Genomic DNA, 17563 nt, shown 5'->3' on the forward strand with positions numbered 1-17563 from the left:
TACGTTCCGCATAAATGTACATTTTACATACTGACCACACTAAGTTCAGCTAAGCTGTAAATTGTACTGCTATGTTAACAATTGTACTTGTCCTGAATCTTATACATTTGTACTTCAAAAAAAATGTTCAGCTTTGCTGAATATAATTTTTTTGAGTGTTGAATTAAAAGGCCTATATTCTACTATTTCAATCTCTTCTTTGTACTTTCTTTCCCGAGCAACTAGCAAGACGTTGACGCACACAGTATGCACGCAACATTTCCTATACTGAACGACCATGCAAGTCATATTGATTCCCACAGACTTATTGAAATTGCTGCACAGCTGGCATGACCAGTCATATTGACTACCACAGACTTATTGAAATTGCAGCCAAAAATATTTCCAAAAGTAAAGATCAAATCTAGTCGTCGTTGCAAAATAAATGGTCAAGTAAAATTCGCGGGTTTATATGTTAAACGCGAATTTGCAGTATAGATTCTTCAAATTCAACATTTGTCTACTACTTCGATTTGATATTTTCATTTCTGTATAATACAATATTCCTACTGAACGACCATGTAAGTCATATTGATTCCCACAGACTTATTGAAATTGCTGCACAGCTGGCATGAGCAGTCATATTGACTACCACAGACTTATAGAAATTGCAGCCCAAAATATTTCTAAAAGTAAATATCAAATCTAGTCTGCGGAAATACTGACTCTACGTTTGCTTGTGATACATCAAACGAAAGATATTGATCTAATGTTTTTGAAAATTGAGTACGTGGATCGTGAGCAAGAGAAAAACCGTCACCAAAGACCTAATTCCATAATTTCTTTGCAATACTTTTCAGGAGATTTTGTCTTTGAATTTGATACACCAAAAAACTACGAGGATTTTTTATTTTTATTCAAGTAATATTAGTTTGAGGCGTCCTCAGCCTGCATCGACTATAAAATCACTGTGCCAGTCATATTGATTAATGACCGTCAATGTTGTATGTTGTAATTAAGTATAACTGAAGCACCAATCCACACATATAGGTTTCTAGAGACTTGATTCAATTGCTACAAAACCGTCATGATTTTATTTTAACATTTGACTACTGTTTGTTGCAATGTTCGTAACGGCTAAAAACACGCAAGTTTTATTAAATCCCTTAAATAAAGCACATCCAAGATTCTTAAATGAAAAATGCTAGTCGTCATTGCAAAATAAAATGTCATTGAAAGATAGATTCTGGAGTAATATTTTGTAAAAAAGTGTGTTTGTGTATTATAATATCTTCTCACTTTTCTATTCTGTGCATGCATGTATATCGGAATATCAGCACGTACGTATACAATCTTACTGTATGACAACTAATTCAAAATAACTGCTCAATCAGAAGAGAGTTGACATTATAAGTAGGCATTGACTTTACAAATACGTTTCAAACAAGCGCTTTGTGTGAAAAACGGTATTTCGTCACATTGATTGCTAAACAGTTGACCTGTACGCATATATAATTTTCTCGTTCACATAAAACAGCAATTTATTTTAAAACAGTTCTTTTCAGAGCTTTTCGTTTCTCCGTCAAAATGTCGGAGACAATTACACTTCCTTTTAAAAGAATCACAAAAACTAAAAAGAATTGCGTCATTTGCAAGAAAATAATGCCGCTTGTTGTGGTTCCGCGTGAAGCTAAGCTTCAGATATTCATTGATGAAGGACTAGTTATGCAGGGGCCCGTTAAATGTTGTAAAAGACATTTAAAAGGCAAATATTTTAAAAATACCGATCGAAAGCGCCTTCAACCAGTCTCAGACACGACCACATTCTGTAGCTCAGAGGTTACTGAGTTACTAAACCATCTTCGATCCTATGCAAAACGGGATTTATTAGATTTTACTAATCCTGGTGCATTAAGTGATATTGATTACCACAGACTTACCGGAATCTCCGGAAAAGATTTTGACGATTTATTTGAATATGTCAAGGAATATATTCGTAATTCCTCAGCAAGAAGCGCACGCACTTGCCTAGGAATATTTCTCATGAAATTGAGAACAGGTCTTTCACACTCTATTCTTTCCACATTGATCGGTCTGCGCCGACGAACAATAGGAAAGGCCATTACTTCCGCCAGACAAGCTTTGATGAAAGACTTTGTTCCTAAGTATCTTGGGCTGGCACACATAACCCGAGAAGACTTTATACAAAACCATACCACTGACATGGCAACGGGATTGTTTTGTGACGGTGAAAATGTTGCCATCATAATTGCAGACGGTACCTATATTTATATCGAAAAGAGTAGCAACTATACTTTCCAGCGCCGCACTTTTTCTCTTCATAAGGGAAGACCGCTAGTGAAGCCCATGATGTTTGTGAGTAGTACTGGCTACATATTGGAAGTGTTTGGGCCTTATCTCGCCGATGGAAAAAATAATGATGCCAGCATTTTGAACAGTTTGATACGGCAAAGAGCATCAACTCTGTTGGATTGGTTATTGCCAGAAGACATTCTTGTTGTTGATCGTGGGTTTCGAGATTCCATAGAAACTCTAGAGGACTATAACTTGATCCCAAAAATGCCAGCATTTCTAAAAAAAGGATCTCAGCACGACGCTTTAACTGCAAACGAGTCCCGATTGGTAACAAAAATACGATGGGTTGTAGAATCTGTCAACGGAATGCTGAAACAGTGGAAAATGCTTGCACAAGTGGTCCCGAATACACAAATTCCATATATTGGAGATTTTGTACGAATCACCTCTGCGCTCTGTAATGCTTACAGGCCACCCAGAAAGCAAGCGGCGTCAGAGGATGACTACGTAATTGCACGTAGAATGCTTGCGTTGAGCAAAAAAGAAAATACTCTCAAAAAGTGTGTTGAGGATAACGGATGGTTACGAAAAACCGTAATTTGGGAAAAAATGGAGGCGACATCACTTGAAGAGTTTCCACGTTTGACGTTGGAAGATCTCCAGCGAATTACAATCGGTGTCTACCAAATCAAACAGGCTGCTTCTTATACTAGAGAGCATACAAACAATGATGATGGCAGCTATGTTCTCTATACCCACAAAGAAGTCGCGGGTGTTTTAAGAGTTAAAGTACAATCACGACATACTTCCGCAAAACAATATCAGTTGTGGATTCGATACGAAACTGAAAGCTTTGACCCAATAAAAGAATGGTATTGCCAATGCAAAACCGGCGCTCGTGTTGTAGGCTGTTGTGCACACATTGCGTCGGTATTGTGGTACCTAGGCTTTTATCGACACACTGAAAACGTTCCTCAGTATCGTAGTGACGATTATATGAATCACGAACTGGATGCAAGTAGTTGGTCTGAAACCGATGATTCTGATTTTTTGGATTCAGACGATGAAGAAGAGTAAATTATCTGCTAGAGACACGGGGACTCACGCTTAACAAGCACCCTATTTCGTGAGAGGCAAGGGCACTCACGCTAATCAAGCACCCCATTTCGTGAGAGGCAAGGGGACTCACGCTAATCAAGCACCCCAATTAGTGAGAGGCAAGGGGACTCACGCTAATCAAGCACCCCATTTCGTGAGAGGCAAGGAGAGTCACGCGCAACAAGCACCCCAATTAGTGAGAGGCAAGGGGACTCACGATAATCAAGCACCCCATTTCGTGAGAGGCAAGAGGACTCACGCTAATCAAGCACCCCAATTAGTGAGAGGCAAGGGGACTCACGCTAATCAAGCACCCCATTTAGTGAGAGGCAAGGGGACTCACGCTAATCAAGCACCCCATTTCGTGAGAGATAAATTCCAATATTTCCAAAAATTCCTCTAAGTTCCAGAAATTCCACTTAAAGCCAATAAATTCTATTCAATATGAACAATTTTAATATTAATATTTGCAGAAGTTACACAATACCAAAAAATCTACCAAAAAATGCAGTAAAAAATATCCATTTTGTTTCCGAAAATTAAACCGTAGTTAAAATATTTCCAAACATTCCATTAAATGCCAACACTTTCATTCAATACCAACCATTCAAATATTTTGCTATCTTCACAAAAAAAAAGTTTGAAGCTTTTCAGTTGTTACAAATGATAAATCTGAAGAATCTTCACTAGCAACGCACTTCAAGCAAAAGTGATCATAGCCGACAGCTGCCACATAGATTACTATTTTGTATGAAATTGTTTTTTCACCGTGTTTCACAATTGTGTAATACACTGTCAAGTTTCAGTACCCTATTTAGAGTACAACTCATGCTTGAAGTGCGTTGATGCTAGCAATTCGCCTCTAACAAATAAACCCATCGAATTTTACTTGACCATTTATTTTGCAACGATATTTACTTTTAGAAATATTTTTGGCTGCAATTTCAATAAGTCTGTGGTAGTCAATATGACTGGTCATGCCAGCTGTGCAGCAATTTCAATAAGTCTGTGGGAATCAATATGACTTACATGGTCGTTCAGTAGGAATATTGTATTAACAGAAATGAAAATATCAAATCGAAGTAGTAGACAAATGTTGAATTTGAAGAATCTATACTGCAAATTCGCGTTTAACATATAAACCCGCGAATTTTACTTGACCATTTATTTTGCAACGACGACTAGATTTGATCTTTACTTTTGGAAATATTTTTGGCTGCAATTTCAATAAGTCTGTGGTAGTCAATATGACTGGTCATGCCAGCTGTGCAGCAATTTCAATAAGTCTGTGGGAATCAATATGACTTACATGGTCGTTCAGTAGGAATATTGTATTATACATTATACAGAAATGAAAATATCAAATCGAAGTAGTAGACAAATGCTGAATTTGAAGAATCTATACTGCAAATTCGCGTTTAACATATAAACCCGCGAATTTTACTTTTTTTTTTTTTTTTTTGTATCTAATGCTCATTTATTTTCCAAAATCATTTTAAAATCAATTCAAACCTAAATTTGTATCATAATATGAAACAAATTCCACCCATGGAGTGGCTTCTAATCTTAACAAAAGTTACCCTAATCTATTTATCCAGAACCATGGAAACTGGCCTGATTCAGGAGAAACAAGAGAAATATAACTTAAATAGTAAATCCACATATAAAACATTTCATCTAATCCTAAATCCAATTCATTGTTTTCCTCGAACATGCCAATAAATTTTCGAGAATAACTCTTCTTCATCTGAGTACGTTTTTTTCAGATTTTCTATTTCTGTCTTCAGTCCAGTGCATTGCAGGATATGTTCTGATGTTTGGTCCTCATTTCTGCAGAACGTACATAGAGGGGAAGGAACCAATTTCATTCTATTCAAATGTTTGTAGAGCAGGTCGTGTCCCGTTACTTTCCGAAAATTCGCAACATATGTCTGTCTAACATTTGATTTCACAATTTTCGGGTTGATTATTGACCACGTCTTTCCTTCGGACATTTCGCTATTGTGTATTGTGATTCTGTTTTCTACGTTCTGTTTGATCATTATTTTGTTTGCGTTGAATTCCATATTCCGTAATTTTGATCCTTTTTTATTCGTGAACTTTCGAACTTTATTCGGCAAATTCAACTCGTATTTCCGGTGTAATTGTTCGATTTTGTTCACAAATGAATATTTCGATTTTAGACGTTATTCGGTTGTGATGAAATTGTTCCATAAGCTGTTTGGGGTTTTTATAATCCTCTGATGTAGTTTTAGAGCTGCTTCTTCTCTGGAGAATTGTAATGCTTTTATATTGGTGAACATTTCCATTGCTGTGATCGGTGTAAATTTGACTGCGAATTTTACTTGACCATTTATTTTGCAACGACGACTAGATTTGATCTTTACTTTTGGAAATATTTTTGGCTGCAATTTCAATAAGTCTGTGGTAGTCAATATGACTGGTCATGCCAGCTGTGCAGCAATTTCAATAAGTCTGTGGGAATCAATATGACTTGCATGGTCGTTCAGTATAGGAAATGTTGCGTGCATACTGTGTGCGTCAACGTCTTGCTAGTTGCTCGGGAAAGAAAGTACAAAGAAGAGATTGAAATAGTAGAATATAAGCCTTTTAATTCAACACTCAAAAAAATTATATTCATTATAACATTTTTTTTGAAGTACAAATGTATAAGATTCAGGACAAGTACAATTGTTAACATAGCAGTACAATTTACAGCTTAGCTGAACTTAGTGTGGTCAGTATGTAAAATGTACATTTATGCGGAACGTAATATTCAGCTGTCTTGTAAAATAGTTCTGCACAGTTCACACCCTAAAAAAAAATCCGTAAAGACTTTACTTCAAGACTAAAACGAAGCTTTTCACTGTTATAATAAAATGCTAATTTTAAAAATGGCATATGTCTTCAATAAAACTTAAACTTGTGTGAACTGCGGCCCTCGCTTCGTTATGTTTGGTTCTGTTTATTCGCTTTTGTAAACAAGACCAAATCACTTACCATAGATCCATCTAATTGTTTGCTAAATACACTAAAGCTCCACTTCGCTTGATTGACTCACTGCCAGTCCCAATATATAAAATATTGCGCCTGAGTAACATAATTCGACGTTTTTGATCAAGGCAACACTATACTATCGTAAAGTTCAATATTATGTTTCTGCCCATAAGTAACTTTCTGCTCCGATAAACATGTTGGATAATGGAATTATATATTTTTGGACGTGATCGAGTGTACAATGAAATATTGAAATGGTTGCAGAGTGATTTCTTCGTTTACATTGTTGTGGCATCGTGTTCCTCTCAGGCGCAGAAATCGTCGTTTGTCACTCGTGATGAAATCGGAATTTTTTTTAGACAAACTCGCGACTAGTCCTAAAAATTCTACTTTTTATCCCTCCTAACAACAAGTATTCTGCGCTACTCTACAAATGCATGTAATGAACAATAAGTGAATAAACAACTCATGCAACACATTGGTTAATGAAGTGCCTTTTTCGCATATTGGTTAAACTAAAATTTTTTTCTGAATGTTGCTAATATAGATCAGTTTATAATCTAGATCCTCCGGTATATGTATTCTTCTCGATATATTTAAAACACTTCGTAAGAAGTGGTCGTAGTATCTCCACATATTTCCCACAAAATTGAGAGCATGATTATCTCATATTTTCTTTTAAAAAAAATAACCCATCTTCGCATTTACACGGCTTTAAATAATAAAAAATCATTGAGAATCTAGATTCTCCGGTATATTGTTCACATATCGAATCCTACATTTCGTCTATTACTTCAAATGATTCCAAAAATGTAGCATTGTATCAACTTAGGCTGATTTGTAATTATAGAAAGGCAATTACATACACTTGAATGAATTAATGTATTGAAGAGAAATTGACCCATCGTCTTTCTTATTTTTTTGGCTATAAGAATATAATGCAAGCGTGATGAAATTCTTATATTCTACCCAGAAATATTTCAGAATTCATCATTGTTTGTATTTTCAAGTTTGCATGTTTCAGTCAAGTGTGCATTGCCTTCATTGAGCACAATACAAATAAATGCGTGTCAATACAATGTTACGTTGAAGTGCAGACTGGATCAATTGAGACAAAACATTATCTGTTGAACATTTTAAACACTTTGAGTTTGTCAAACGGTACATCCGCAGCGCATCATCGAGAAGTGCTCGGTTGCCTCGGAATTTTTCATATGAAATTGAGGACCGGACTATCTCTTTCACTCTGTGTTTTTGAAAAAGTATGTCAACACGAAAAGCCGTTAGTGACGGTCTTTCCAAGAGCCCTGGCTTACGATACGTATCACAAGGATCAGTATTTCTGCAGAAAGATGAAAAAACCGTTAGGGCTTTGATGACGGCCTTATGAAGAGCCATTGATCACGACCCGTGACTCAGTTGTCAGAAACATGGATTTACTAATTGGTTTTTTCACGTTTCGTATGATGTATCACAAGCAAAGGTAGATTCAGTGTTTCTGCAGAAGTAATGAAAAAACAGTGAAGTTGACGGCCTTTCTAAAAGCCGTTACCCATGATCCACTGACTCGATTTTCGATACCATTAGTTTCCCTTATTGTTATTGTCAATACCTTTCGTTTGGTTGCACCTATAAAATAAGTAATCTCGTAGAAATAATAGGAAACCACCTTAGAGCCTTTGCTGACGCCCATTCCGAGCGCCCTAACCTACGACCCACGGCTCCAATTTTCAAGAATACTCTAGAGAGTGGTCAGAGTCCTTGTGTTGAATCGTATACACCTTTCATATGTGGTAAGCTTACTTAATACTGAGACTGAAGGCCTTAAAAAGTCTATAAACCTTGTCCAGTCGTAGCACGTAAGACCGTCATGTTAGTAGTTCCAATTGACTTGTAACTTCGCGGTTTGCGCTAAAATTGGTCATAAGACCTCCCTAGAGCAATATAAAGTTGTTTTCCGCCATTTATTTTACAATTCAGGGGGGGTCGATTATACATGCTTCGGGACCATCATCCTTTCCAACTATCAAACTGGAGTTATATCTCGTGTCCAAGCGAAAACAAGAATGTTCACTCAATCACCTCATTCGCAACGAGCCTAATAGCCCACGTAGCCCACTGTACTTCGTATACCAGTCTAAAAACAACAATTACGTGTGCTTAAGGACCGATTGTGACGTTACCTTATACACATCCAGCATTTCAAACGAAAAAGAAGAACAAATACAAAAAAATCCGACACAAGAGTTTTTGTACACTAATGATATGATTGAATGGTTACAATATAATGTTGCTTGAAGCATATATACACATATTATATCAATACTACTAATCGAAGCACGTGAATCGGTAGGTATAATGCGAAAGGTAAAATCAATTTATATTTCTCCAATATTGTTAGATTTAGACATCACCTCACAACATCGGCAACAAATAATTTTTACTGTGTCTTCGATGTAAAAGAGTAGGATTTTAATATGTGTTTACCTTGCCTTGGCAGGTTGTTGAAAGCCACATAAAAAAGAACAACAACAGACGAGTTAAACAAAAAAACAGCTCACATCAAATTATTCGGTTATTTTGTTTTCGCGTAACATGTTGTGTATGTCATACCATCCGAAATTTCATTGCTAAAATCTTGATGTTGACTTTTGTTCCGCACTCAATTACATTTTACGATTAAAAATTCAAGAGAGTGATCAGTGATCGGATATTTAATCCAAGAAATGAATGAACGAAAATCGAATAAATTGGAAGCACCAGTGACAGTGGTGCTCGGCTCCCAATTACCACTGTGCATTGATCCCATTCACGACGAAAATCCAGATTATAATCCGTTTGAACATCGACGACTGGAGCACCCAACGACGTAAGTTAACATTTCAGTTTAAAAAAAAAAACAATTCTACGAACGAACTTGAGCCATCAATTGGGTTTTTTCCTCTGTTGATGGTGATGAAATACGTTGCTGGCGGTTATTGCATGCATCGTACAGAAAAAATTCAATGAATAGAATGTGTGTCGGTTAATGTTGTGATGCAGTTTTTTTTTTCTTGCTTGATTTGAGCCTCGAGTGCAAGCGAACTCACATTCACTTTCTATTTCGTTTATTAGAGATGAGATAGAAGAATAAACTGGCTGCGATTTATATGTTGATTCTGGTTATCATTTCGTAAACCGGTGCGGGAATGTGTACCGTACCACCATACAATTGTTCATTATCCGTACACTCATCACTTTTACTTGTGGCTTTTCAGAAATGGCGAAACACTAGCTCATCTTCTCAAAGGCTCACTCGGATCCGGCATCCTCGCAATGCCATTAGCATTCGCACATGCTGGTTTATGGTTCGGTCTGGGTGCAATGATCATCGTCGGTTTCATATGCACTTACTGCATCCACATGCTGGTTAAATGTGAACATAAAATGTGCAGACGCACCAAAACGCCATCGTTCGGTTACGCCGAACTGGCGGCCAGTGTATTTGCCAATGGGCCGGAAATGCTGCACAAATGGTCACGATTTGCCGGATGGGTCATTAACACATTCATTGTGATGACTTTGTTCGGATGCTGCTGTGTGTACAATGTGTTTGTTGCCACAAATTTGAAGCAAGTCATCGAACACTATGCTGACTTCAACTATGACTTGCGCTGGTACATTGCGCTAATGTTGCCGTTTTTGATTGTCATCAATTTGATTCGTAACCTGAAGAGTATGGCCTGGTTTTCGGTGATCGCCAACATTTTCGTTTCATTGTGTCTGGTCGTAACGGCTTACTACATATTTCGAGATGGCCTACCGACTCCGAGTGAACGACTGCCGGTGGCTGACTATCACAAAATGCCACTGTTCTTCGGGACAGCGGTCTTTGCGCTAGAAGCGATTGGTGTCGTTATGACATTGGAGAATAACATGAAAACGCCGCAGAATTTTATCGGATGTCCTAGTGTATTGAACATTGGAATGTTCGTCGTCGTCGTTTTATATACTACGGTCGGTTTCTTTGGATATTGGAAATATGGAGATGAGACCAAAGGAAGTATCACCCTCAATTTACCAACAGAAGAACTGTAAGGGGATTGAAAACATTGACTCGAATTGCATTTGATTGAGTTTTTCATCGTTACAGACTTGCTCAGTCAGTCAAATTGATGATTGCCAGTGCAATTTTCCTCACCTATTGCCTGCAGTTCTATGTTCCGATGAACATCATTTGGACCAGTATTCGTGACAAATTTCCAGAGAAAAATAAGGAACTGGCTGAATATGTGACACGATTCACGCTAATTGTAAGTGTGATCTGCCGTTTGCTAAGTGTCTTTCCTCAAAATAATTTTTTTTAAACAGACCCTCACTGTTGCACTGGCCGTTGCCATTCCAACGATCGGACCGTTTATGTCATTGATCGGAGCTGTTTGTGTTAGCACATTGGGATTCATGTTTCCTGCTGCCATCGAAATTCTAACGTACTATAAACGTCCCGGTTTCGGTACACTCAAGTGGATACTTGTGAAGGATATTCTGCTGATATTGTTCGGTGTGGCAGGTTTTGTCATTGGAACGTATGTCAGCATTTTAGAAATCAACCAAACTCTTACCGAGCTTTAAAGTAAATTCGCCATTGAATTTACCATTAGATTTGTAAGGACTAAAGTGTAGTACAAAACGGCAATGAAGCCTTAAGAACTTGATGAATCTTTGAAACAGTTTTCAAAGCTTCATCAATTTTTGTGTCTCGCCTTGATGGTGAGTCTTCACGTATCTTAATGTAGTTAAAACAACCATTTGAATTGGAAAGGAATCCTAATTTGATCTGATTTGATACTTGACGAACAGTTTTAGTGACAAAGTTATCGATCGTCTATCAAGCGAATCGACGACCAATTTATAATTAAGATGAACTTTCGAACAAAATTTAAAATTTGAATTTGATGTTATTGTTCATGATCGTTAACTGTGTACTGCTTTTTAGTTCAATGAAGTGACAATGTGAAATAAATTCACGAGAACGTTCCTAACAATAGTGAACCTTTAGATCGACATCAATTTGTCAATAATCAAAATTTACGTTTTTCTGAGTTTTGTGATTAAAAATAAATATTTTTTAAACAGAGAGAATTGTTGAGAAAATTATTGAAGAATGTTGAAATAGCTTTTATTGGATCACCAGTTTCAGTGCGTTCAGCTCTGTATGCTTCGTCAGTGCTCGGTTTAAGGGCCTAGTCTAAGGACTAAGTCTTAGAAACTAAATTGGGAATATATTATCATAAATGAAATCACGACTCGACGGAGTTGTCTAATGTTCCAATATGATGACTCTATTCGCTCCGACACTAGTCGTTCAGGCTTTCAGTGCAATTTTGTGTAGGGTTCAAAGAACAGTGAGGGGCTCCTTAAAAATGACATTAAACTACTATGAAACCCTTAAAATGACTTTATCTCTCAGTAGTTAGCCAGGATGAGCTTGAAAAAAAAAATATTCGACCTCTTGTGGACAAGAAATGTTTTAACTGGTTCTTGTAGATGGCGGCACCACGAGTAAGAATAACATAACAAGACTATATTTCGATGGGAAAATTTTTAATTAGATCGATTTTTCGTTTTTTTTGGACCTGCGCGCGTGAAGCTTCGAAGTTTGTTTGGACCCTACTGGTGACTCGTTTGATCACAAAAATATAGATTTACAGCTCATGACTACCAACAAACATCTTTTATGAAGCAAAGTCATTCAACTAGGTCGCTGCGAATTTGAAAGGCTGTATCGCACGTGGATGATCCCTATTTTGTCTCAAAAAGTATGTTTAGTTATTTCGGTCTTCGAAGCTTCCCGCAGGTCCAAAAAAAACGAAAGATCGATCTAATTAAAAAAATTCTTATCGAAATATTCTGTTATTCTTACTCGTGGTGTTGCCCTTTACAAACACCGCTTAAAACATTTCTTGTCCACGAGAGGTCGAATAAACTAGCTTGCTAATGACATCACATTTGAAGTGTTTCCGAAAGAAATTGGAAAAGACTGTTCGCTCTCTGTGCGAATAATGTTGTTAATACTTTGCCTATTCGCTCAGTGCGTTAACTTAAAACAGGTATACGTGCTCACTAGGATGTAGCGGTTTAAGGCTCAGTTGGAAATCCACTCACCTGGTCCTTCTGATCATCACGAAAAATCAATTGCCCATCCTTTACTTAGAACAAAGCGTCCTTTTTGGTTTTTCGTTGTGTCGGGTTTTCTTCTTTTTGAATTAGTGACCGTGCAGTTTTGTTAGTGTCAGTGTCAATGTTTTTAGTTTGAGTGTTTTTACGGTTTCTGTGTGAAATTTGAATGGTTTTTGTGTGAAGGCGAGTGAATTTTCTGTGGAAGCGAGTGAGATGATCCGTGCGTGAGCTGGTGGGTGAGTAAGTTTTAGTTTGTTTTTTTCCGTAAGGCTCTTGTTCCGTCTTTGGTTTTTTTGATTGAAATGAGTTTTCTCTTTGTTGTGCTACGTTTTGTGGGTACATTTTCATAGCAGCTTCTCACTAAGTTTCGAATTTTTCCATCGAAAGGTGGCAGAACTTTTATTGTAAATTTTCAAATTACTAGATCAAACAGAAAATCTACTGCTGTCTCGTGTAACGGACCGGTGGAAACGACTGAAGATGGTTAGACACGCTAACCTCTGACCGCCACTGTATCCGGAGGTCGTAACAGCATTTTATCTCCACTTCCGCTTCACGCGATCCATGTGAAAGGGAAGAGTAATTATGCTCTGTTTGTTTGTTTTGGTGTATTCGTTTGAACTTGCGTATTAGATAACCCCACCCCTGGAATTAGTATGTTTTCCAGGTAAAATAAAGTTTTGAACCTTCGGAATATTGAATGTACGTGTACTGTTCACAAGTTCTAGTACCAGTGGGACGTCTCGTTACATTTTAATGTATTTAATGTTGTAAATTAGCTTAGAATCATTTAAAATTAAAGGTTTCGTATTGTCAGAATCATTCTAAGCTAAAAAATTATTGATTTGAGGTAATCCGACTTTCGTCGCCAATATTCCATGTACTAAAATCACAACTTTTTGTCAGAAAATCAGATGTTGTATTTGACTCACCGCAGTCCATTTAGCATATTCAAAGTTTAATTTACATTTTTGCACAATTTTCTTCAAATTTTGTAACGAGAAAAGTCTCAAAATCACCAACTTTGACAATCAGTCACGAACTCAAAAAATATTTTTTAGACACGATCTTTTTTGTAAAATAATCTATGAAGTCTGGAGATTAGATTCTCATGTGGACGCAACTTTTTATGTACACTGAGCCCACCGTAAAAAATTGATATATGTGACGTGGACCGAAAACGACAAAAATTTTCATAAAATCGATGTGGCGACAGCAGAAAATTAAAGTTTAATTTTTTTTTCTTCCATAAAAGGATCAGATGGACCAGCTAAGTGGATTTCCGGGTTAGCCTTAAATGAACTAAGATTTTACATTTTGTAAAAACCACTACACCCTAGTGCTCACCTTGTTTTAATTATGTCAGTGAAAGTCTATATAAGACATTCAAATAAAGCTCTGGTACAAGAATAGTGTTTGAATACGACACATTCTATATGGTGAAAGTGGCTTACCACATACAAATAAAATACCTTTCACATTTATGTCCACTGGGGATTCTCCAGTACAATTCAAGTTGCCTGAATTATAATAAATTCCAAAGATATTAAAATAATGGTCTAAACTAAACAGTGGATTTCTGGGTCCATTCATGTAGCTCCCATATCCATAAACCCCCTTAATCCTCTTCTTTGACAAATATCATGTACCCCACAATGTGCATTTAGTTCACCAACATAGTCGTCTTACCTTTTACACAGACAATTCATACCACTTGTGCAGCCGTTATAAGTAGCAAATAAATTCAAATGAAGTGATGTGCACATCATAGACACAGATCTGCTTAACTTCATATTATCCAATAACCATAATTCACTGCTGAGCATATAAATAATTTCAAAACTTTTGGGGTTCTTAAATGCTAGCATGTTGGTCGGGGGCTAACTGAAACGGATCTTTCTATTACATCATCATGTTCCATATCCGCCCTACATTGTACGGGAATCAAATTTGAAAACATTAAGTACGTTACAATTTCAAAGTGTAATGAAGCCCAAAATTAAGTACATAAAATTATTGTGGAAAATCTTCTCGTTTCCCGGGCTCATTAATGTGTAGGATGTTTTAAATGATTTTAATGTAGCGAACACTGAAGAACCGTCTACGTCACTCGGTTAATATAGCGTTGCAGAAGCACATGGTGTGTATATAATATGAACGGGACTAGTTGTACAGCAAAGCTATTGAAATAAATTATAGGCAACGAGTCAACCGAAAACTTCCAAGATGAGCTTTATCGAGCTGAACTTTTCGATGCGAAATCTAAAACAACACTTTCCATCCAAGACAATAATATATAAATTCACTCATTTTCCATCCGTAGCATCCATTGGTTCCAGTGTATGTATATAGTGCAAAAGAGGAAAATGTAAATAATGCGCCTTAATAACACAACCATCATTCTAAACAAAATTTAAGATGAAGATTATGTTGTTCATTAACATGGAAGTAATTTCGGGTGAATATTGAATTATATGCCCGTTGAAATAAATTGTTCATGAAAATTTGTAAGCGAAGATACCATACACATCAGTAGACACACAGTGCTACATCGAAAAGCGTCGAGGATTATTATTATTATTACATCATGTGCCCTCGCTCGCTTTCTCTCTCGCACTACCTATCCATTCCTAGGATTTCTGGCATGCTCTGAAATTGATGTAGTTTTGTTGCCGCGTCTCGGAGTACTTTACATCCCAAAATACATCATCGCATAAACATTTTTTTTGTGTGCTTATTCTCGTATATACTTTATAGAGATGGAAAGTAAAGTTTCCCATGAAGATATCGCTTTGAATGAAAGATAAATTTCATTTGTCGTGTGATTTATTATTTTGTTCAAAATTGTAAATTTTTGATGCAATCCGAGGGTAGAATAAATTAAATATATCTACGAGAGAGAGAGTTTATATAATATGGCAAATGAAATTTATATCAATGTGTTGACACGAGAGTTTGATTATTCGCTAGTGAAATTAATGAATAAGTGTCAGTCTAGAGGTTGAATTGAATTTTGAAGCACATTCTGCTGGGTGAAATATGTCTTGTATGGGGTGGCATCAGTTGTTCAAGTTTTCGTATAAACAACTTTGAGGCTGGTTATGGTTAGAGAGGAGAAACAGCGAAAAAAAATGTTAGAACGTGATAGTTTAGGACGTCGATCACACTTGTCAGAAAGAGTTTATTTCGTGAGAAGGACAGTAACTTATGTTTTAGAACTTCAGGCCTGCAGGGATACACTGACAAAAAAGAGTTGAAAATCTCTCCTGTTTTGGGCAACTTAGTGTCCAGGTAATCTGTAGTGAATCACACAAAATTCCTTTTTTAATATAGGGCGCTACAGCTGTGACAGTCATTCTAGATTACCTGGAAAGGTACCCCGAACAGGTTAGATTTTTTATCAAGACATTTAATCATTTCAATCATTTCTTCAGTACAGCACTGTGTAAACATACGTATCGAATAAGGTGGAAAGAGGAGTATTTTGCACCTTGACATTATTGAGAAAATATAACGGTTTTATCTTCTCAAATTCAATTAAGAAATTCAGAAAGATTTGCTTTGAATTGGGTTCACAAATTTACGCTATTATTAACAGTCGAAATTATTTTCTAAAACACTGAACATCGTCCTAAAATCTCCTCAAATCCTTACAACTCCCAAAATGAACCAACTGTAATCCACACGTCTTTCCCAGCGCATCACTGAGTGAAAAAAGTTGTAAGAAGCTGATATTGGATACTGGCATTATAGGTAACGAATCAAATCTTAAGTATATGTGCAACCTCATCAAACAGTAGATTCTGTTGAAGCAAATATTTCGATAAGAAGAAGATATATAAAGAACAAATATGTTATTATTTGAAGCCCAGTTTCGTAGCGATACTAAGAAATGTGAAATCATCTTTTATTAAATATTTGAAGCGACTGAAAATCGTATTTATTATTCCGCAACCAATTTCCGATAACATGATTATAAATGAGTAAAATTTCATGTGCAGCGGGCCACATCAATACTTTCTACTGCTGAGTCGAAGCTGCTGTTACATTTTTTCATGCTGTTAAATATTGAATACCTCGGACGAAACTCGAAAACTCGATTTTTTTACTTTTTCGTCCTTGTAATAGTGTTTTACAGGACCAGGGATAAAAAGATGAAAAACTAGGGTTTTTGTGTGAAATTTGTTGATCCGAGGCGTAGCCGAGGCCAATAAACACACGAAAAGGAGATTTTTCGCTTTTATTCCGATTTATGTAATGGATTTTACATGCTGAGGGCGTTGAGTATGGAACGGAGTATGGATTTCGATGCATGTAGCAAAACTATTTTCTCCTCTCCGCTGAAACTTTGAAAACTACGTTCTGGTCAGAGACATACCTGTTCACTAGGCGACCTAGTTTGAATCAGAAAACCTATAAAACCATCAAATTGTTGGCCAACGCACTACAATGACTCGACATATAGTTATATTCTTAACATTCTTAAGAAAGTAATTGTGACATTCATATTGGAGCGTGTGAATAAATCAGTATTCATTTATGCAATTTCTTTGCAAAAAGAGAACTTTTTCATGCATTTCTATAGTAATGTATCTTAATACTCAATTTCTACTTATTATCATTCGAATTTGATATTTTATCACTCCTCTTGTTCCATTAACCGCATTAACCGCCTTTGGCCAAATCATATGCTTATAGATCTACACTCTAATTAGCCGGCTATTAGACGTATTCTGAACAAATGTTTAAAAATTTAATCTGCGAATAATTGATGATGACATTTCAAGCATAGTAGATACCATTCCTAACGATTTTATTCCAGATAATGATGAAATGAGAAAGGTGCAACGAAACTGGGACCTACCGGTGATTAGGAGCAGTTTTAGCGAGATGTTAGATTCTAGTGAACCTGTTACTCGTGCTAGACTACTTGCGTCATCTACAAAAGAATCTTCAAAGTGGCTGCAGGCTGTCCCATCGAGTCAACTAGGTTTACTATTAGATAACAATGCAG

At 36.6% G+C, this 17563-nt stretch overlaps 1 protein-coding gene across 2 annotated transcripts; it reads left to right on the top strand.

Moving 5' to 3' along the window:
• Positions 1-8560: 8560 nt before the first annotated feature.
• Positions 8561-11411, top strand: LOC119066721 (proton-coupled amino acid transporter-like protein CG1139). 2 transcript variants are annotated; one of them, XM_037169336.1, is made up of 5 exons: positions 8561-8757; positions 9115-9259; positions 9648-10463; positions 10523-10682; positions 10741-11411. In XM_037169336.1, the coding sequence occupies exons 2-5, from the start codon at positions 9117-9119 to the stop codon at positions 10999-11001; spliced, it is 1380 nt and encodes a 459-aa protein (XP_037025231.1). In that variant the 5' UTR covers positions 8561-8757; positions 9115-9116; the 3' UTR covers positions 11002-11411. The 2 variants fall into 2 exon arrangements, with proteins under 2 accessions (XP_037025231.1, XP_037025230.1); XM_037169335.1 differs by having other exon boundaries at positions 8562-8757; positions 8891-9259.
• Positions 11412-17563: the final 6152 nt, after the last annotated feature.

Source organism: Bradysia coprophila, chromosome IV (assembly GCF_014529535.1).
Source record: "Bradysia coprophila strain Holo2 chromosome IV, BU_Bcop_v1, whole genome shotgun sequence".
Lineage (NCBI taxonomy): Eukaryota > Metazoa > Arthropoda > Insecta > Diptera > Sciaridae > Bradysia > Bradysia coprophila.